The 22929-nt window shown below is 36.4% G+C and overlaps 1 protein-coding gene across 1 annotated transcript in view; it reads right to left on the bottom strand.

Annotated features, from left to right (window-relative positions):
• Positions 1 to 22929, bottom strand: part of SMC1B (structural maintenance of chromosomes 1B) — a 57215-nt gene that overhangs the window by 14296 nt on the left and 19990 nt on the right. Inside the window, exons 11-17 of the mRNA XM_081061555.1 lie at positions 22701 to 22880; positions 20438 to 20584; positions 12340 to 12477; positions 11927 to 12043; positions 10424 to 10530; positions 1671 to 1812; positions 706 to 851 (exon numbers count right to left, since the gene is read on the bottom strand). Coding sequence (XP_080917681.1) covers positions 706 to 851; positions 1671 to 1812; positions 10424 to 10530; positions 11927 to 12043; positions 12340 to 12477; positions 20438 to 20584; positions 22701 to 22880 — 977 coding nt within the window. The remainder of the gene's footprint in view (positions 1 to 705; positions 852 to 1670; positions 1813 to 10423; positions 10531 to 11926; positions 12044 to 12339; positions 12478 to 20437; positions 20585 to 22700; positions 22881 to 22929) is intronic.

Raw genomic sequence — 22929 nt, 5'->3', positions numbered from 1 at the left:
TCTAAGACACAAAACGTTCTGACTGTATCTTGAAACACTCAAGGTCTTTGAACAGTGAGGAAAATTGTGACATGCCAAGAGGCTGAGCACAAACAGTACATTTCATGTGCTCACTTTTGCTCTGCCAATCATCCAGGAAAGCAGACGTTACGTGCTGCCACGAGCCGGGCGATTCTAAGTGTGATCGTCATCATCGAGGCGAATGCCTGTGCTTATCCTGTGCCAGCTACTGCTCTACGTGCCACAGAAACAGTCACTTACTTAACCCTTCCCACTATTCTATGAGGCTGGCACTTTTACACCTCCGTGTCACTGCTGAGGAAATGCTGGCATGGTTCTTCCGTAGCAGAGCTGGGACGTGGAGCCATGTAGGCATAGCCCTCACGGCAAAGCCGACTACAGGGAGACTGGACAACAGGAAGATCCCAGTGTCAAGAGGAGTTCAGGGCAAGGGACCATGTCTGCACAGGTCCATGTTGTCACTTGCCAAAAAGAATTGTTCACTCTAAAGTGAACATTCTAAAGAACCAGCCACCTGTCTTGGTTTTCCTCCAAATTAGAAGGCTCGAAAGGTGTGATGTGGGACCAAAAGCAACAAAGGACACACATTCAAATAATAAAACTTCCTGTAATCAATGTGAAATTGAGCTAAACACCTGTAAAACTCTGTGTATGGTCTTTGAAACTGATAGAGTTCTCAATTACCTATCCACAGCCAAAAGCTTCTTCCGCTCCTCTTCAATCTGAGCTTGGACTTTCTCAGCATTGGCATTCTGAGCGAGAAATGTATCCTGCACTTGCTGCCTCTTCGCCATAAGCTCTTCCACAACTTGCAGACAATCTTCTTCAGCCTGAGTGGAGATGATGTGCACTGTAGATTCACCATCTTTTACATTAATAAGGTCAATCACCCATCTTCTTATCAGTGAAGCCAAACCAGCCATTCTGAGATAAACCCCGTACCCTGGGAGCTGCCTCAAGCTCTCTCATGGCCTTTGACTCATGCCCATTGCACTCATCTCGGAAACTGGCCATCACTGCCTGCCTGTCCTTCACTTTGGATTCATTCCTCAGTTTACCTCCACCTGACTTCTGTTCTTGTACTATGACCTCTGAAGTAGCCCACTAAACAGACATCTTCCAGCCTAGACCTTTTTGACAGCTTTCACCACTTTCTCCCTCCTGAACCTCTGGGGGGATGTCACCCCCTCTGGCTCTCTTCATAACCGATATGAGCTCCTCCCAGAATTCCATTCTTGTTCCACTGTGCTTCACTGCCTACCTCTCTGCCCGAGATGCTCAACCATTCACATATGGTTTCCACCCACCCCCATGAACTGGCCTTAACTTCTCCCGGGGTCTGTGTACTCTTTAACCACCCGCTGGAAATTACTATCTAGATGTCACATAGGGAACCAAAGCGGCACAGGTTCAGAATTTTCTCTCCTTAACCTGCTCTGCCCAAGTTAGCATGAGTCTTCTGTGGCATCGCCCTAACTCCTCTCCCGCTTCAACATCCAGCAATTCGTGTGGCTGTGCCGATTTTACTTCAAGCATTTCTCCACCCGCCCCCACCCGCTGCAGTAACACTTCAGTAGTACAACAAACATTATTCAATGAACGAAGTCATCACTTCAATGGCGGGGCTTCAGTACCCCCTTATTAATTACCTTCTTTAGGTTATCAATGTCTTCTGTGCCTTTCTGGACAGTTTCTTTTAATGTGTTGATATTGTTTAGTTTCTTCTTTAATTGATTGCGACTGTACTCGAGTTGAATATTAAGCCGAGTTTTTTGTTTCTCAAATTCTAATCTAGTGTAACAAAGTCAAACATTACAACTGGTAAACATAGTCCTTCAATTCTTTCTTTTTTCTGTTTATTATGGAAATTTTCAAATACAAAAGTAGAAGGGATAGTACAATGAATTCCCACAGAGCTATCCCCTAACTTTAAGAACTATCAATTCAAGTCAATCTTGTTTTACCCATCACCCCACTCACTTACCACGCCTTCCCACCACTGGATTAGCTGAAGCAAATTTCAGACATCACGTAATTTCATTTGTAAGTATTTTAATATGTATCGCTGAAAGGGAAGGGACTTTTAATACATAACCATAAGCTATTATAAAAAGGATAACTCCTTAAATATCAAATTGCTGTCATTGCCAAATTTCCTAAGTCTCAGTAATTTTTTCTAAACTGATCTGCTTGAACCAGGATCCATAGATTGCATATGGGTATGTTCCTTACATCTTTTATAATCTATAGATTCCCACCCCTCTTCTTTTTAAGTCACAATTTATGTCTTTATTCTAATGTACTGAGTCAATCTTTTCAAACAGTGTTCATTCACAAACTCCACCCTGGGGTTTAAGAACGCGTTCCTTCCTCATATACTTCCCACTCTGCCAGCTTCATAATCTCCTCTAAAGAAGTCATCCAGTATAACTGTAGCCCATCTTTTCCACCTTCTCTCCCTCACATATCCTGCTAACAGAATCATTCGTTCAACATTTTAAGCAGTAATGGTAGCAGATATTGTGCTAGGTACCATTAGATACCACTGGTTCAAACACAACAAAACAACAGTAATGATCAAAACAAAGAGAATTCTGTTTCGTTTTACTCACGTCAGCTGAATGACTGAGGTACGTAATACTACTGTCCTATTTAACGAGAATTAAGATCATGCCCAGGGCTACCCGCATAAAAGTGGTGGAGCCACCGTGCTCCGCAAGGACTGAGGGATTCGTTTCTGCTGCGGGAGGCAGACTCACAGGCTGCGTGCGGATGAAACACTTCTTCACGTGGCTTCGGGACATCACACTCCTCTGGCTTGCCTCTCCCTCACTCGCTGCTCCTTCAATGGTTCCTTCTCATCCCCTCCACTTGTTAACATCGCCTGGGATCCCTTTGCTGTCTACCTTCATTCCCTTGGTAATCTTACCCAGTCACGTGACTGTAAGTATTATCTGTATGCCAACAATCCCCAAATGCATCCTTCCAGCCCCATCCTCTCCCACGAACGCCTCACTTGCATAGTCAGCTGCCTACTCTACATCTCCAGTTCATGGCAGAGACATCCAAGGATACATAACAGAAAAGCTACCGAAAGTAACGGGGGTTTAGCAAAGTTATCAGATGTTAGATCAATCTAAAATTCAATAGTAGTTTTCTACATTAGAAGACAACTAGAAAAATATAAAAATAGATAACTACTCATAAGAAAAAAAAAAAACTAAAATATCCAGGAATTAACTTAATAAAAACACACAGATCTCTATGGAAAAAAACTTTAAAATTCTAATAAAGAATAAGATAATTAGAATAAATGAAAAGACATTTTATCTTTTCAGATGAGAGGACGTAGTATTTTGAAGATGTTCTCCCCAAATAAATCTATAAATCCAATACAATAGCAATCAGAATTCCAGGTGGATTTTATGAGAAGCTCAGTAAAAAGTGATTGGCAGGATTCTTTTTTTTAAAGATTTTATTGGGGAAGGGGAACAGGACTTTATTGGGGAACAGTGTGTACTTCCAGGACTTTTTTTTAAGTCAAGTTGTTGTCCTTTCAATCTTAGTTGTGGAGGGTGCCCTTCAGCTTCAAGTTGTTGTCCTTTCAGTCTTAGTTGTGGAGGGCGCAGTTCAGCTCCAGGTCCAGTTCCTGTTGCTAGTTGAAGGGGGCGCAGCCCACCACCCCCTGCGGGAGTCGAACTGGCAACCTTGTGGTTGAGAGGATGCCCTCAAACCAACTGAGCCATCCGGGAGCTCAGTGGCAGCTCAGCTCAAGGTGCCGTGTTCAATCTTAGTTGCAGGGGGCGGAGCCCACCATCCCTTGCAGGACTCGAGGACTCGAACTGACAACCTTGTGATTGAGAGCCCACTGGCCCATGTGGGAATCGAACCGGCAGCCTTCATTCGGAGTTAGGAGCATGGAGCTCCAATCGCCTGAGCCATCGGGCAGGCCTGGCGGGATTCTTTAGAAACAAAATCTATGAAGTTCAAACAGACTTCAGAACAAGGAATATGACAGGGATAAAGAGGGGCATTTCATGGGGTGGCCAGATGGCTCAGTTGGTTAGAGCGTGAGCTCTCAACAACAAGGTTGCTGGTTCAATGCAAGTAAAGATTGAAAAATGGCGACTGGACTTGGAGCTGAGCTGCGCCCTCTACAACTAGGTTGAAGGACAACGACTTGGAGCTGATGGGCCCTGGAGAAACACACTGTTCCCCAATACTGCCCAACAAAATTTAAAATAAAAGAGCATTTTATGATAAACGGATTAATTCAGCAGAGATATAACAATCCCAAATATGTACCCCTTATCATGCGGCTTTAAGATACACGGAGTAAACACTGACAGAGGCTGGAAGGAGAAACTGACCGATCCGAAAGCACAGCTGCAGCACTCCTCTCGGCGTGATTGCCGGGACAACCAGAGAATCACTAAGTACACGGAAGGCCGCCGTAATACCGACCTCACTGCCCCCAGAGAACACCCCACCCAACAGCAGAATGGACATTCTTTGTAAGTGTACATGGAACATTTCCTTTTAAGATAGAATGCACGCTGTGCCCTCAAACAAGCCTCAATTTAAAATGACTGAAATAAAGTAGAATGCATTCCTTAGCATAGTAGAATTAAAACTCAGTAACAGAAAAATATCTGAATCCTCCAACCCTCAATATCTGTTCAATTAAACAACATGCTTTTAAACACCCCATGGATCATAGAAAGTCACAAGGGATATTAGAAAATATTTTGAATGGAATGATAATGAAAACACAACATGCCAGAAGTAGTGGGATATAGCTTAAGCAGTACTGACAGGGAAATACACACCTTGAAATGCTCGTATTAGGAAAGTCTAAAATGCATAATATAAGCTTCTATCTTAAAAGCTAGAAAAAGAAGAGTAAATTAAACCCAAAGCAAGTAAAAGGAAGGAAATAATAATGAAAGTTAGGAGCAGAAATCAACAATATAGAGACAGACAAAACATAGAAAATCAACGAAGCCAAGAACTGGCTTAGAAGGATCAATAAAAACACTTCTAGCTAGACATCAAGAAGAAAAGAAAGGAGACAAATCACCAATATCAGGAATGAAAGAGGGGACACTGGTATAGGTCTTACAGACATTAAAAAGGATAAAAGGGAATATTATTAATAATTTTATGTTAAGTCTGACAACTGGATCAAATACATAAATTCCTTGAAAGACACAAACTACCAAAGCTCACTCACAAAAGATGATATCCTTAATAGCCCTACATCTACCAAGGAAACTAAATTTGTAATTAAAAACCTTTCCACAAAGAAAGGTGGGTAGCCTCAGTGGTTTCACTGTCAAATTTTACCCAACATTTAGGAAAGAAATAATATAATTCTACAGAAATCCTTCATCAAGAAAAGAAAACCCAGAACAATTCTTAACTCATTTTATGGGTTTGGCATTGCCCTGATACAAAACTGTGACAAAGACATTGCAAGAAAAGAAAACTATAGTCCAATACACTCATGAATATAGATGAAAAAAATCATTAACAAAATTTTAGCAAATCAAATCCAAAATATTTGAAAAGGATAATACATGACCAAGTAGGGCTCCTCCCAGGTATGCAAAGTTGGTTTAACATTCTAAACTCAACCAATGTAACTTACCATATTAATAAACAAACAAAAAACCCAACCATACAATCTTTCAATAGATGGCAGAAGTACTGACAAAATTCAACACTCACGATAAAAAGTTTCAGCAGACTGAAAACAGAAGGGAACTTCTTTAACCTGCTAAAGGGTACACTAAAGTTAATTAATATACTTAACTGTGAAAGACTGCATTGCTTTGCCCCTAAGACTGCGACTAAGGAAGGATGTCTGTGCTCACCACTTTTATTTATTCAACATTGTACTGTAGGCCCTAGCTAGTGCAACAGGAAAGAAATAAAAGCCATACTAATCGGAAAAGAAAAAATAAAAAAATTTAATTCACTGACAATATGATCATTTAATGTAAAAAATCCTAAGGAATTTACAAAAGAGCTAATAAGTTTAGCAAAGTTGCAGGACACAAGGTCAGTTTACAAAAACCAATTTTATTTCAATTTAGTACCAACAATCAATTAGAAGTTAATTAAAAACAATTCCATTTACAATAGCATAAAGATATGAAGTACTTAGGAATAAACTGATTGTCACTTCTGATTTTCTTCAGGGTGTTTTGCAATGCAAAAATTTATTTCTATACATTCCATTTTATCAAGTTTTTCTTTTATGGCTTCTGGGGTTTATGTCCTACTGAAAGACCTTCCCTCATCTGAGATTATTTTTAAAAATTCTCTTATGACTTATTCTAGTGTTTTGATGCCTTCCTTTTATTTACATTAAAATCTTTGATTTAGTTGGAATTAGTCTAAGGAATGACACAGAGGTCCCAGGACGTTTTTTCTAGGTTGCTAGCCCCAACATAACTTATTGAAAAGTGTGTATTTTCTCCACGGATAAGAAATGCCACCTTTCACTGAAGTCAAATTTCCCTTCTAGATCTGAGTATATTTCTGGACTCTATACGTGAGCCAGTACCTCAGGATTTTAATTAATACAGCTTCATACTGTATTTTAAAATCTTGGATTCCTAGTTCTTTCTCATTACCTTTTTCAGATTTTTTTCTTGGCTAATTCTAGATGTGAACTCTAGAATCAGCTTATCTAGCTGAAAATAAATCTTGTCCATACATGTACTGAGGTATTTTAATTATAGATTAAATTAGGGAGAACCAACTTCTTTTTAATATTGAGTCTTCCTATGAAAAAACTAGTATGTCCTTTTTATTCAAGTTTCTGTTCAGTCTCAACTAAACGTTTCTTTATATATTGCTTTCACATTTAGTAAGTTTATTTCTAAGTACTAAGTATTTTACTTTTTTTCCTCTCTAATGTAACTGGGATATTTTCTCCCAATATACTGTCTCCCTGGTAGTTTGTATACAAAAAGGCTATACATTTTTAAAGTATTTTTATATTAATTTTTAATAAAAATTCACATTATTATTTGTATTCAGTTACATTATTGATTCCTTTTCTTGTTTCTAATAGTTTTTATTTGTTCTCTAGGAATTACTAGATATATATCATACAACCTGCAAATAGTGAAAAATTTCCCTCCTCCCTTCAAAATGTTTATACCTTATTTACATGTCCTGTCAAAATATATTGACTAGTACCTTCAGAAGAATGTCAGAGAACAGTGGTGATACTGAACATACTTCTCATTTCCAATTTTATTAGGAACACTTCCAGTGTTACTCCATCAAAACACGATGCTCATTTAGAACGAGATATATTTGCTCAAATCACAGATATCTACTCACATTTTAAGTTTTTAATAAAAAAGGGATGCTGAATTTGGTCCAGTTTTTCATCAAATACAGAGTTGATTTTTCTCCTCTATGGCAAATTACAGCAATAATTCCTGATCCCAAGCCATCCTTTGATTTCTCGTATGAAGGTCACTACGTAACAGCATATTGTTTAGCTGTTCTTGCACGGCTTATTTCTATTTCAACTTATTTTATTCAGTTATTTGTAGGTGGAATTGATTTATAATTTATTATACGTGTATATATGTACCTTTCTGGATTTTGGCATCAATATTATGTTTATTTCATAAAAAAATGTGTTTCTTCCTCTTCTATACTGTGAAGCAGTTTAAACATTGAAGATTTGTTTAAATATTTAATGTTGAAGTTTCCTGCACCTTTAAAGTTTGCTGAGATGATTCATCTGTGAAACCATATGTGCCTGGTGAATTTGGGGATGACAGTGGGTAGAAGCTTTTTTACTTTCTTTTACTATGGTAACTCGCCTCCTTAGAGTTTTCTATCTTGCTAATACATTATTTCTCAAAAATGGTCAATTTTATCTACTTACATAAATATTTACAGAGAACTAAGAAATCAGTGTCTTTTAATAATTACAATGTAATCATGTCTTCATTCTCTTATTTTGTATATTTCTGTTTTCTCTCTTCAAAAAATTATGAAATTGGACAATCAGGGCTCTTCCCCGCCCAGTGATCTTTCTATGAGGCCACATCCAGAGATTGAGGTCCTACAGACATTTCCTCTTTGCAGCACGTGCTACATGTCAGCCTCTGGGCCAGACAATGGCCTCCTAGACCTTACAAAAGCCCTGTTCTGTACAACATCTTCCGTTGCACTTGTTGCAGCATTTTGTATTGCTGGAAGCTTCTGAGTGGGCAAGAACTTTCTATCCCTTCTGAGACCATGAGGGTATATCAAAACGAGCCACATAAATTAAATTCTCTTAAATAAGACATGACTGCTTCAGTCACAGCCCATCTTCATAACCAATCAGCCTGAGGGTCAACCCCTCCTGCTGACGTGCAAACAGCAACCAAGGCTCAACTCTAACAGGAGGGCACACACACCACACAAGGGACACACCTGGAGCACCTGGCTCAGGTGACCAGAAAGACTGCACCACTGGGCCCTACAGCACACCTACTACATAAGACCACTCTACCAAGAGCGGGAAACATAGTGGCCCTACCTAGTACATAGAAACAAACTCAGGGAGGCAGCCAAAATGGGGAGACAAAGAAACATGTCCCAAATAAAAGAACAAGGAATTGAAAACCTATTTGAAGAAATAATGATGGAAAACTTCTCTAACCTGACGAAGGAAATAGAGATACAAGCCCAGGAAGCACAGAGTCCCAAACAAGATGAACCCAAGGAGGCCACACCAAGACAGATCATAATTAAAATGCTAAAGGTTAAAGACAAAGAGAGAATCTTAAAAGCAGAAGGAAAAAAGCAATTACCTACCTACAAGGGAGCTCCCATAAAACTGTCAGCTGGTCTCTCACAGAAACTTTCCAGGCCAGAGGGGATTGGCATGAAATATTCTAAGTGATGAAAAGCAAGGGCCTACAACCAAGATTACTCTACCCAGTGAAGCCATCATTTAGAATCTAAGGACAGATAAAGAGCTGCCCAGACAAGGAAAAGCTAAAGGAGTTCATCACCACCAAACCAGTATCACAAGAAATGTTAGAGGGATTTCTTTAAGACAAAGAAGAAGAAAAAAAGATAAAAAATATGAACAATAAAATGGCAATAACTATATATTTATCAACAATTACTTTAAATGTAAATGGATTAAATGCTCCAATCAAAAGATAGGGTGGCTGAATAGATAGGAAAACAAGACCCTCACATAAGATGCCTACAAGAAAAGAGACTCATTTCAGATCAAGAGACATACACAGACAGAAAGTAAAGGGATGGAGAAAGATATTTCATGCAAATGGAAACAAGCAAACAAAAAAGCTGGGGTAGCAGTACTTATACCTGACAAAATAGACTTTAAAACAAAATATAACAAGAGACAAAGAAGGACCCAGTAATCCCACTTCTGGGTACTCATCTGAAGAAACTCAAATGCTACTTCGAGGGGACGTGTGCATCCCTATGTTCACTGCAGCATTGTTTACAAAGGCCGAGATGTGGAGGCAGCCTCGGTGTCCATCAATGGATGAATGGATGAAGAGGTGGTACACATATACTACTGGAATATTACTCAGCCATGAAAAAGAATGAAATCTTGCCATCTGCAACAACATGGATGGAACTAGGGGGTACTGTGCTGAGTAGAGTAAGTCAGAGAAAGACAAATGCCATATGATTTCACTTCTATGTGGAATCTAAAAAACAACAAACAAAACAGAAACAAACTCATAGAAACAGAACATTTTGATGGTTAACAGATGGGAGGGAGTTGGGGGAATGGATGAAAAAGGTGAAGAGATTAAGAAGTACAAATTGCTAATTACAAAATAGTCATGGGGATGTAAAGTATAGCATAAGGGATGTAGTCAATAATATATATATGTGGAATCTAGAGAACAGGATAAACGATTGACTAAACAAAACAGAAATAAGCTCATAGATACAGAGAACATTTTGACGGTTGCTGGATTGGAGGGGGATGGGTAAAGGGGGAAGGTATAAATTCCTAGTTAAAAAATAGTTATGTGGATGTGTAGTATAGCATGGGGAATATAGTCAGTAGTATTGTAATAACTATTTATGTCAGAACTGGTACTGGATATATCAGGGTGATCATTCCGTAAGTTATATATGTGTCTAATCACTCGGGTGCTATACACCTGAAACTAATATAATATTGTAAGTCAACTATAATTAAAAAATAAAAAAATACTTTAAAGATTACGAAATAAAAGAATTAGGTCTCTATAATATGCATGTCTACTTGCTATTTCATGATGAACTAAAATAAAGACCCTCAGGCATAATTCCCTTAAATTATGAAATAACTGTTACATTTATATATGTGTAAATTGCTTACTGACATTTTTCATAAAAATACCTTTTTTGATCAATTTCTTGTTGTTGTTTAACATGTTTTTGCTCAAATTCACGAATATTTTCCACTCCAATTTCTTCACAGAAGTCTTGGAAAATATCATCTTCAACCTTTTAAATTATTTCAAAATAATTGGTTTAATAATTAATTTTAAGAAAGTATATAAACAATGCTTAAATCTAAGTTTTTCCCAACAAGATTGTCCAGTATGAGGACCCAAACAAATCCCAACAAGCATTACTGAACTCTGAGGGGGCCAGTGCTTTCTCATTAGCTCCATACACTATACTCATCTATCTTCAAATTTCTCATTCTAAAAATTAAATAAGAAAGCTCAGAATTGGTTTTATTAAGAGTTTTGGCTTTATGAAATGTTTAATACAAAATTGGAAGCATTTCAAACACATTAGCCACACCAATATATAATATTTTACATAAACAAACAAAATATTCTTTGTATGAGGAAACTACAGTGTCTTAGGTGGTATAAAGCCAAGAGGACTGGAGCAGAGAATTAAGACTCAAAAAGATTTTGAAAAACTAGAATGAGCCAAATCCAAGAAAATAACATTTAACCTCAATATTTTTAAAGCCCTGAATTTATGTACAATTACAGGATAAACAGATCTATTTTTTTAAACAGTAGGGCATGTTAAAAACTTTCCAATTTAAATTGAATATAGATTAAATATTCATGTGATATGACTGATGCAATAGTAAGCGATAATCTATATAAGTAGATAATCCAAACCACAGAAAGTTCCTTGTGTAGAGTTCCATGGTACTCTGTACTGGTCAAACAGTATTTGACATCATGCTTTGTTCTGGGCTCTGACAAATAATGGAGCACCCAGAAGATGGTTATCAGGACTGTTCTTAACTCCATGGTAAATGTAAATGATTAAGGAATTAGGGGTACTTAAGCTGGAATAGAGATAATTAAGGAGCTACATAAATGTGGTTTCAAATCATGTGATAAAAGGTAGAACTAAAAGCATGGCAGGAAGTTACTGAGTGACGGTGTGACAAACAACTTTCTAAGGAGTAAAGTAAGCAACAGTGGAATGAATTAAACCTGAAAGTTCCTGTCACATTATAAGCAGAGGCTAGATGGCCAAATCTGTGCTGCCCCAGAGTCAAGCACTGTGCCTGGCAAATATAATAAATGTTCCAGAAATAATTAGAGTGAATAACTAATCTCACAAGAGAACCCAAATGACAAAGTTCTTTCTCTCCTGTTAAGGGAAGTGGGAGAAGGAAAGAGGCTGTAATGTTTACAAAGAGCAAGCAGAGGATGGAGAGCAGAAGCGAGTAATTACGCACTGGTCATTGTCTCTTGAGATGCAGTAACAGTGGTTCTTAAGAGACACAAGAAAATTTGGCAAACACATAAAACTTAGCACTTCTCCTACTTTGCTTTAGCACATACTCAAAAACCCTAAATGTGGCACCCGGTGTAGAACTGCGTTCTATCTGTCATTTAGTAACAAATACATCATTCATGACCTTATTGATGTTTTCTTGAAATCCTTCAATTCTTTTTTGCCGTTCTTGGATTCCTTCACTCAACATGGTACACTGAGACTCAATATTTAGTAGTTCACTTTGTAACTGAGATTGTTCCTAATTACAAAGAGAAAAAAATTTCTTTTTTAACATGGCTATTTTAGTTTTATATAATGAAGCTGAAAACGTGATAGGTATCTTTTAGAATACAAAGGGAATCCATGAGGTAAGGTAAGTTCAGGTACAATTGTATTGTAAGATTAACAACCATAAAAATCAAGTAACTAAAAGACTGTCATATAATCTCAATCATGGGGTAAAGTGTTAAATTACATGGCACTATATACATATAATTCCTGAAATTCTAGGTTCTGGTTCTCATTTCCATAAAACTGTATGTAAGTCTGTATTACCCGGTATAGAGCAGCAAGGTGCTTCTTTTTAATCATCTCTAGTTCACTTTGCGTATATTTGAGTCGTGTCTGAGTTCCTTGTAGCAGAGTCTGTATTTGTTTCAATTCTGCTTCCTTGCGAAGCACCTTCATTAAATCCTAAAGAAAAGAAATAAAATGAGAATATTTTACAATAGAAAAGCACTTTCACATTTCAAAGTGCTTTTATAAGTCGTAGTAATTCGCCGATGCTTTACACATAACCACCATTCACACTCCGTCTTCCCTTCGTCTGGTCAATGAAGTACCTAAGCCATCTGGAATGACCAAGATGTCATATGGCATCCTCCAACACTGAACACACTTCCTAACAGGAAACAGTTAGGCAATGAAAACTGACAACTGGGGCGTGTTTCACCCACGGCACACAAATGGGGTTGTAGGATAAATGCTGCCTCACTTTTAGCACAGCCTCGTTTCTGCTTGCCTCGTCCATTCCCTTCTCTCTCCACCCATCCTATTGCTCAACCAAATCAACTCCTTAGTATATGTTCTTCTGTATTTTTACTCCAAGTGCTTACATGAACACGTGTATATTCACCTATATGTTTTTTGTCTTTTTACAAATTTAGAATCATACTGCACATGCTTTTCTGCCTCCAGTTTCTCAGTTACTCACAAAAGTCAACTGATAAAGCTGTCAATTCGTTTTTAATGGCTGCATATTATTCCAGTGTGACTGTACTAAAACTATTCGACTATTCTCGAAATAATGGGCATTTACTTTGTTTCCAGGTTTTTGTCACCACAAATACTGCAACAACATACGTGTATGCATACCCTGAAGTCCTGGAGTTTTTATTTCCATGCAATAGATTCCCCAGGGTGAGATCAATGGGTCACAGGTATTGATGTGTTTATTTTAAGAGCTGGTGCTGATAGCTCTCCCAAAGGCTGTAACAATTCACATTTCTATAAATAATGTATGAGCACATGTTTCTTTACATCTCCACCAGCATATTTATTTTTTCCAAGTCTTAGTGATAAGTATGAAGTAATCTTAATTAGTATTCCCCTGAGTACTATATTCTCTATTGAGCATTTCTGGATGTTTACTAGCTATATGGATTTCTTCTTTCTCTGAACTAATACTATCCTTTGCCCAGATGTTTCTATGTCTTTTCTTTCACGTCAATTTGTAAAAAACGTTCTTTGACAGTATAGAACCTATAATCTTTATTTTAAATTAAAAAATGTATACAATGGCTTTTATCCTCATTTAAAAAAATTTTTGGGGCTGGCCCGGTGGCTCAGGCGGTTAGAGCTCCATGCTCCTAACTCCGAAGGCTGCCGGTTCGATTCCCACATGGGCCAGTGGGCTCTCAACCACAAGGTTGCCGGTTCAATTCCTCGAGTCCCTCAAGGGATGGTGGGCTCTGCCCCCTGCAACTAAGATTGAACACGGCACCTTGAGCTGAGCTGCCTCCTGGATGGCTCAGTTGGTTGGAGCGCGTCCTCTCAACCACAAGGTTGCCAGTTCAACTCCCACAAGGGATGGTGGGCTGTGCCCCCTGCAACTAGAAAAGGCAACTGGACCTGGAGCTGAGCTGCGCCCTCCACAACTAAGACTGAAAGGACAACAACTTGAAGCTGAACGGCACCCTCCACAACTAAGATTGAAAGGACAACAACTTGACTTGGAAAAAAAGTCCTGGAAGTACACACTGTTACCCAATAAAGTCCTGTTCCCCTTCCCCAATAAAACCTTTAAAAAAAAAATTTTTGAATTCAAGTTTTTAATCTCTCTGGAATTTATTTTTATATGTTATACAGGACACAAAATTACTTTCGCTAAATGTGTCAATACATTTATTGGGCAATATATCCTTTCCCCACCAAGCCAAAACATTTTGTTCTATACTAAATTGTCAAATATACTGGGTACTATTTCTGGAATTCCTAACCTGCTTCATTAACCTGTCCATTCATTCCTATGCAAATACTGTATCAACTTGACTACAGTGGCTTTTCATTCTATAAGCTGGCAGGAGAAGGCCTACCTCACTCTCTTTTGTCACATATTTTTTTTTGACTAGTTTCAGGAAACTCTTCATTTGTAATGGCCAGAAAATCATTTATCAAATTAAAAATCCTTGGTAGTATTTTAATTAAAATTGTATTCAAGTTATATATTAATTGGAAGACTTCTAACCCAAGAATATAGTACGTTTTTTCCTTTAAGTTGTTTTACATCCTTCAGTAAGTTGTTTTCTAAAAATAGTACTGTACCTTTATATTTACATTTCTTTCTATTGTGAGCAAAGTATTTTTCCATTTTTACATGCTTTTTGACAGTATAGAGGAAAACTAGTTTTATTTATGCAGCCCTTCCATTATCTTATTAAATCTAGTAGTTTTTAAACTACCATCTTATTATCAGCAAATAGTGAGTTTTGCTCTTCTTTTCAACGATTTATACAAATTATTTCATTTTGTGCCTAATTGTACTTACCACAACTTCCAAGACCACCTTGAATACTAATGGTAATAGCAGATATCTCTACTTCCTGATTTCAACTAAAATGGTTTTAATGTTTAACCATTTAAGCAATTATGTGTCAGTTTGGGGTATGAGCTATTTATTTAAATGATTTCTACCAATTACTACTTAGTACTTTAATTAGGACTAGCTGCTGAACTTTACCAAATGCCTTTCTACATAGGCTCATCAGAATTTTCTCCCGTTGTTCGTTTGTTCCAGTAATGGGTTATATTGATGGGCCTCTTATTGAAACACTCATGTAGTCTTGGAATAAATCCTGTTCAGTCTGGTCTGGTGTATTTTTATTTCACCACATTGCTGAATTCTCTATACTGATATTTAATTTAGAAATTATGCATTTCTATTCAAAAGGGGAGACCTGCAGTATCTTTATATTTGATATTAAAGTTATACTAACTTTATAAAATAAACTTGCAAGTTTCCATTATTTCCTCTGATCTAGAATAGCTTACATAACATGAGAATTATATCAGATAGAACTCAGCCCATCTGGTCCCACAGTCTTTTTTTTTTTAATTGTGGCTAAAATATACATAAAATTTACCATTTTTAAGGGAAGAGTTCAACAGTATGTAAGTACATTCCCAGTGTTGCGCAACCAATCTCCACAACTCTTCATCTTGCAAAACTGAAACTCTACACCCATTAACAACTCCCCATTCTCTATCCCCTGCAATCCTGGCTACCACCATTCTACTTTGTCTCTATGAATTTGATAACTCTGGGAACCTCATCTAGGTGGAATTATACAGTATTTGTCTTTTTGTGACTGGCTTATTTCATGTAGCAAAATGTATTCAAGGTTCACCTATTTTGTACCATGTGTTAGAATTTCCTTCCATTTAAGATCAAAAAATATTCCACTGTATGTATAGACGACATTTTGTTTATCCATTCACCCGCTGATGGACACATGGTGTCATGCAGGGTCTCTCCCCGCACGAGAACGCAGGATATGGTGAGGCCAAAAAGGAACACGCACAGAGCTATAGATGGGGGAGTCATACCACTATATTCCCACCGGTGGCTGGGTTGGAGACACCGGAAGCAGGAGCCGCACGATCCACAATCTGCCGTCTGCTTCTCTGCCAACCAACCAACCATTAGCTACCCTGTAGCGTAGCCACGGCAGTTATATTAGTGGCTAACGGCTAACCAGTAACAGCCGATGGCCACCCAGCCACAGCGGCTGGCCATCTCATTACAGCTGATGGCCATCTAATAACCGAGCCAGCACCTTTCCACGTGGGGCCGAGAGCCTGGAAACTGCTCTCTGGGACTCTGTCCCCACACATGGATTGCTTCTACTTTTTGGCTATTGTGAATAATGCTGTCATGAACAAGGGTGTACAAGTATCTCTTCCAGACCTGGCATTCAATTCCTTGGCGTCTATACCCAGAAGTGGAAGTGCTACATCATATGGTAATTCTATTTAAAACGTTTTGAGTAGCCACCATACTGTTTTCCATAGCTGCTGCACTGTTTTAAGTGGTAGATCACTCAACTAACGGTGGCTTTAAAAATGTGGATGTATGTTTCTCACACAAAAGCTGTCTAGGGTGCATCAACTTGCAGCTTCTTAGTACAATGACTTCTATCCTCATGCTTGCTGTCACTTGGTGCAAGATTGCTGCTTTCTCTCTAGGTTTCCTGACTAAGTTCTAGTCGGGAAGAAGAAAATGTAGAAGGGAACACCAACACTGCCATTTATAGCTTCAAAACTGTCACATGGCCACCACTAGCTAAAGCGCACTAGAAATTAAGTTGTTTAGTTTTTATGATTCTATAATAGAGACAAGCAAGGAAAACACGTGGCTGTCTGCCACTGCCTAACTTGTCAAATAACCCGCTTTCTGGTCAATCTTGGTAATTTACATTTTTCTGAAAATCATTTCTTCCAGACTTTCAATTTTTTTTTTTTTACTACATAGTTGTTTGCTTGTAAGATTCTCTTAAATTTTAATTTTCTCATGCCTGCTCTGTGTGTTTACTGCTAACTTTTCTTCCCTCCATTAGAGTTGCAAAGAGTTTATCTATCTGATTAGTCTTTTCAAAAGAACCAGCTTTTATATTCATCTTTTTTTCATTTTGCATTGTTTTCTATTTAATTTCAGCTTTATAAAATTCCATTACAGTTTTTGTTGTTTATTTTGTGGTTGTCCTTCTAATTTGCTAAAGTAATAAATTCCCTTATAGTTCATTTTCTTTAATAACGAAAGTACCTTCAGAATACTCTTACTTCCTCGCCTCATTACAGATGAAACCTCTAGAACACATTTATTTCTCTCTCCGTGTTCAATTCCTAGCTTTAGCTTAGTTTAGCACTATTCACGATTATAATTAGGTCTGTCCTAATCCATCTGTTGCTCAGAGTACTTTCTCCAGTATTTTCATCACAGGGAGTATGTAGAGGACGTGCCCTCTGCATTTACTTACATGCAGGTTCCTGAAAGGTAAGCCATGTCTTGGGTTCTAGCCCTTTTCCTTAGTTGCCTGTAGCTATTACTCCAGTCTCATCCAGTTTTATAGTCCGATAAAAGCTTGTTTGTTTGTTTGTTTGTTTTAATCTATAAGGAATATTTCTTAAAGCAAAGGAGTATTCTAGCATTGTTTCTATAACGTAGAAGTTCAGGAATTACACCAACACCTGTGTTATTTTGTGCCTTTTCTCATCAAACTTGCCTGGAACTGTGTGTGTGTCCTTTCAATTGGTAAATTTAGGTGGATGCTCAGATTGGAGACATTTTTTCTTTTTTGTTTAATTATTTCCTCTCCTCTGTGTTCCTCTTCCTTTTTCTGGAACACTTATTCTTATGTGAAGCCTCCTGAGTCTACCTACTAAGTCTCTATTTTTCTCATGATTTCTTTTCCTTTGTAATTTTGTTCCCCTTATTGGGGAACTAATTTGGTTCTCAACCATAGCAATCCAGTCCTTCCATTCATCTATAGTGTTTTATAGTTAAGAAATATGTTTTAGTTCCGAAGTTTTCTTTTTTTTGTAGGGGAGGAGGGAGGGTTGACACTATATTGAATATTCTTAATGCTTCTTTACATTTTTGTTCAAGTTGTGTCTGGCTCCTGAAATACCTCAGATGCATTTATGTATTTCTTTGCCCACTGAGAATTGGGTCTGGGCATTGAAGTACCCTAGATGGCAGCTGTCCCATAGGGATTCTCTACACCCAAGGGCCAGCAATTACATGTAACAGAAGACTATCAGTGCCCCACTCTGAGATAAAGGAGACGATGTCTCTCTGGTCTCCCTGGACTTTTCCAAAGTCAAAAAGAGACCAGAACCTACTAATATTTCACTTCGTGGAGACCAGGCATAGTCACATGGGACAAATATCTAACTCACCCCCAAGATTTCCCTATGGCCTGATTGTTTCCTCAGTAATCTCCAAAGATCAAAACAGAGGAAGGCCTGCATTAGCCTTTCCTGGTGATGTCCCCCAGAACCCACGACACCACTCACACCCAGCTGTCCACTAGGTCCAGGCAGAGCACAAGGGGCAGTCACAATGGACACACACAGGAAACCAGATTCATTTCAAGTTGCCACTTTCCTAGAACTTTCTCTGTGCCTAGGCCTGTTTGTAAAATCTTTAAAAGTTGAATATTTCTATATCTTAGACCAAAACATAAGATGTGCTCTTATGCTTACAGAAATTGATTAAAATAAGTTGGGTAACCTTGTCAGAATATTTCCTTGAACCATAAATTGGTCATTTGAATATGTAAAAAAGAAAGCTAAATAGTAGGGGAAAAAAATCTAAAAGCAGCCTACAGACTTAGCATCTATTAAAAAGTAGACATTTCAAGGAGCATGTGTGGGTTATAATTTCAACCTATGATACTTGATAAAATGGCAAGTCAGCTGGCAAAAATAAAGCTCAATCCTCAGTCATCAACATAATATAAATGTTAAGTATACAAAAGCACTAGAAGGAAGCATTATTAAATTTCTTTTGTAATCTTCAAAAATAAGGTCTTTCTGAGCATGACATTAGAACCCAGCAGTTTTAAAAGATTAATGAATTTAGCCATATAATGAGTAAAAACACATGCATGACAAAAAATTTAAATGTCAAACAGATCCTGAGCAGTAACAAGGAATCAACTTTTGATACACATAACAACACGAATCTCAATAGCATTAGGCTCAATGAATAAAGCATGACACAAAAGACCACTTACTGCATGATTCCACTTACATGAAATTCGAGAAGAGAAAAAACTGTAATGATAGAAAGTAGACTGGCTTGTCAGGGTCCACAGGGCCCAGAGGAAGGGACTGACTACAAGGGAATTTGGGGGGTGATGGAAATGTTCTGTATCTTCATTGTAGTGACGAAAAAAATTCAAACAGAATGTATTAATATTTACAACACATATGACTAAGGACTAATTTACTGATTATACAAATAATTTTTAAAGTATGTAATAATATAATAATTTCATAGAAAAGTGTGCGCAGGAAATAAATAAGCAGTTCACAGAAGAAAATATTATAAAAAACCTATATAAATACATGAAGAAATGCTCGCCCTCAGTTATAATTTTGGAAATGTATATTCAAATAACTGGACTACAAAGATTAAAATATTTGCTAATATCTAGTGTTGAAATCTAGGGACACTGATATTCTACTATAAGTTTTCTTTTGACGGGAATTTAGTAATATCGATCAACATTTTGGTACACATATCTTAGTCCCAGAAACTCCATATAGGAATTTATCTTAGAGATATACTTATACAAATAAGTATATAATAACAACAAACAATTAATAAAAAAAAAAAAAAAAAGAAAAAAAAAAAAATAACAACAAACATTTATATAGTGCTTAAATATGCCAGGCATTGTTTTAAGTATTGTATATGGATTATCTGATTTTATCTTTTGAATTACCCTAAAAGGAAGGTATTTTTATTATCCTCCTTTTACAGATGGGGAAACTAAGGTACAAAGCAGTTAGGTACCTTGCCCAAGGTTATACTGCTGGTAAGTGGCAGAGCCAGGATTTAAACTCCGGTAAGGTGGCCACCAAATTTTCACTCTTAGGTACTATGTTATTCTCCCTCTCCAAAGAATGTTTAATGCTGCATCATTTGTAATAGAAAAAACCAAAATGTCCATTATTGGAGCTTGGTTAAATAAACAACATCTATACAACGAAATGCCAGGCAGCATTCGTTATAAATAAAGTGGTTCTCTATTTGCTAAAATGAAAACATGTCCATATTATATTAATGAAAAAGTTTGTTGCAAACACTATTTACAGCTAAAGTCTTTTATAAAACAAATAGGAAAAATAATACATATACTTGTATATACAGAGAAAATTTCCGGAGGCTATGAATCAAATTGTTTTTGGAAATACTGCTGAGATGTAGCATGGGTCATGAAAAGATTTTTATTTTTTACTTTATTCCATTCTGCATTACTTGATTTTTTTTAAACTATAGGCATGGTACTTTTATTGCCAAAACAATTTAGTTTAAAAATACAATTATTCTACTTAATACTCTACAACTTTTACAACATGGATTTACCTTTAACTCTTGCATTAGCTGGGTTCTTCTGTCTCTTAAATTCTTTAACTCTTTTTCATCCCAGCATCTAGCCTTGTATTTTAAGTCACTTGACCCTCCAGAGATCACCCCGGATTTTAAAAATAATGTTCCATCAAGAGCTACTGTCTGTAAAATATTTAAAAATATTTTATCCTGGAGAAGTGTATGTCAAAATAAATACAGGACATAATAAGGCAATTTTTATAGTTGAAAATTTGCAGATGAGAAAAACCACCTAATAAAATACCTACCTTAAGAATCCAATCAATAAACCACAAATACAAAACCCTGTTTTGCTAAGGTCCAAAGCAATTCTAGGCAACAAATTAGCAATTAAAAAGGTTTAAAATAAATTGTTTATTAATTCCAAATGTATTTAATATTGAGAAGAAAAAAACTAAGAATATTTGTAATTAAAATCAAATAGTTTGTATTATATAATCCTGTATTTTGAAGAGTATGACATCACATGTCAATGGCATATGAAAACAACCTTAGTAACTTTAGGATACCAAAAATATCACATTCTCCAAAATGGATATGAAACTGGGACCAAGAAAAAAAATAATTATTGTTTCTTTGGTTAAGGGCAATGGATGGAATAATCACTTGTATTTAAAGAAAATCCAGATTTTAAAATTTTGTTACACAAATTTAAACAATATTTTAAAATTGAGTTATCATAAGAATCTTGATGACCAAATTATAGCTAGCAGAATTGCTGTAGTTTATATTATGTAGTTTATATATGCTGTATGTAGTTTATAAACTAAATGTCATTTTGTGATGTCAGATGCAGTGTTTGAATAAAGAAAATTCGAAAACATGATATCAAGCTTCGGGAAAGATAATGAAGTCCATGGAAAACCAAAAGCACAAATTAAAGACATCAGATGAAATCTGTGAAAATGTGACATTTATCCAAATGTTTTATGCATCCTACAGCATAAAGAAAATTCCTGGAATATACTTAAGATACAAATAACAAAGCTGATTGAAATTTTGAAATAATGATAAGAACAAGATATAACCTAGAGGGGTAAGGCATCTTACTGTAAACAGATATAAACTATTAATATTTGTTGAATAAAGAAGGAATAAACAGGCTTAGTTTCATGTGACTTCTTTAAATTGACTGCACAAATCTTCAAAAATTAATTTTACGAAATCAATTTTACAAATGTGCAAAAGTAAATTTTAGCATATTTAATTAGGTAACAAAATAAGGAAGATATCTTAGGTAGTAGCTCGCTTATACCTGCTTAAATTTATTACATAGAAATCAATGACAGTGATTACTCAAGACTGTGATCGCATTATCATTCAGATTATTAGTGATAGAAGTACTAAAGTATATGAGAGATTAATCTGTTAGATAGCCAATAAACTGAATACTGAAAAATGACTACCACTTTTTGGTTACTTGCCAGGCACTATAATAGCATTTAACATGTTATTACTTAATTTAATCTTTATAATGCTATGAAATAGGTACTATTATATCCCCAATTTCAGATGACAAAATTAAAATTAGAGGTTTAAACTTGCCTAAAGTCACATAATTAATTACTAAGTAGCATCACTGGTCTTACTTCACAGTGTATCCCTTAGGTACGCTAACGCTTCATCACAAGTGTAGTTAAAAAATAAACAAGTGTCAGAGAATCTGAGAAATTAAACAATGCTTAACTAAATACAAACTCTATTCAACTGAGACCAAAACAATATTTATTTTTAAAACTAAAACTATTTCCTTGAATAATCAGATTAGTAACCTCTTTTCAATTATGCCATTTCTATAATTTCAAATGTGTTAAAACCCTGACTGTGTAAAAGGAGGTTTAATCTCCACTAAGCTATGGAAGGATTAACCCAGAAGGTACAATAAGCACCTAGAATCTTTGCTGACATTCAGAAGCACAGGTTCTATATACACTATGTACATGCGGGAACATCGAGATTCGACATTTATTATATATATAGTAAAAAATAAGTTGACTGCTTTAAGGTATTATTACAAGAAATCTAATTTCCAAAATATAACTGATATTGGGAAATGCTACGGAAGTTGATTTTTTGAAAACTCAACTAACCATTATAAAAACTACTGAAGTCATAACCATCTATGTTAGTTTTCCTTATTAAAAGAGTCATATGAAAACATATATAAATATTTGTGTGTGTAAATTAGTCTTATAAATATTGCTTCAAATTATCCAAAAGTGAAATCTAAGTCTCTTACTTTCCGTCTTTCAGGTCCATCGAATGCAATGTGTCTTGCTTCTTCCACAGTCTCACAGACAAGGCCATTTCCACACACAAACTGAATTACTTTCTTCAGCTGAGGAAACTGAGTCTTTATGACATCAATCATCATTTTACAGCCTTTAATCTCCCGTAACCTTTCATTGATTGGCTTGATCTAAAAGGTTTAAAAAATACTTACTGTATTAGATACATTAAAATAAAAA

Source organism: Rhinolophus hipposideros (assembly GCF_964194185.1).
Source record: "Rhinolophus hipposideros genome assembly, chromosome: 9".
Classification (NCBI taxonomy): domain Eukaryota; kingdom Metazoa; phylum Chordata; class Mammalia; order Chiroptera; family Rhinolophidae; genus Rhinolophus; species Rhinolophus hipposideros.
This window is presented reverse-complemented; position numbering and strand designations above follow the sequence as displayed.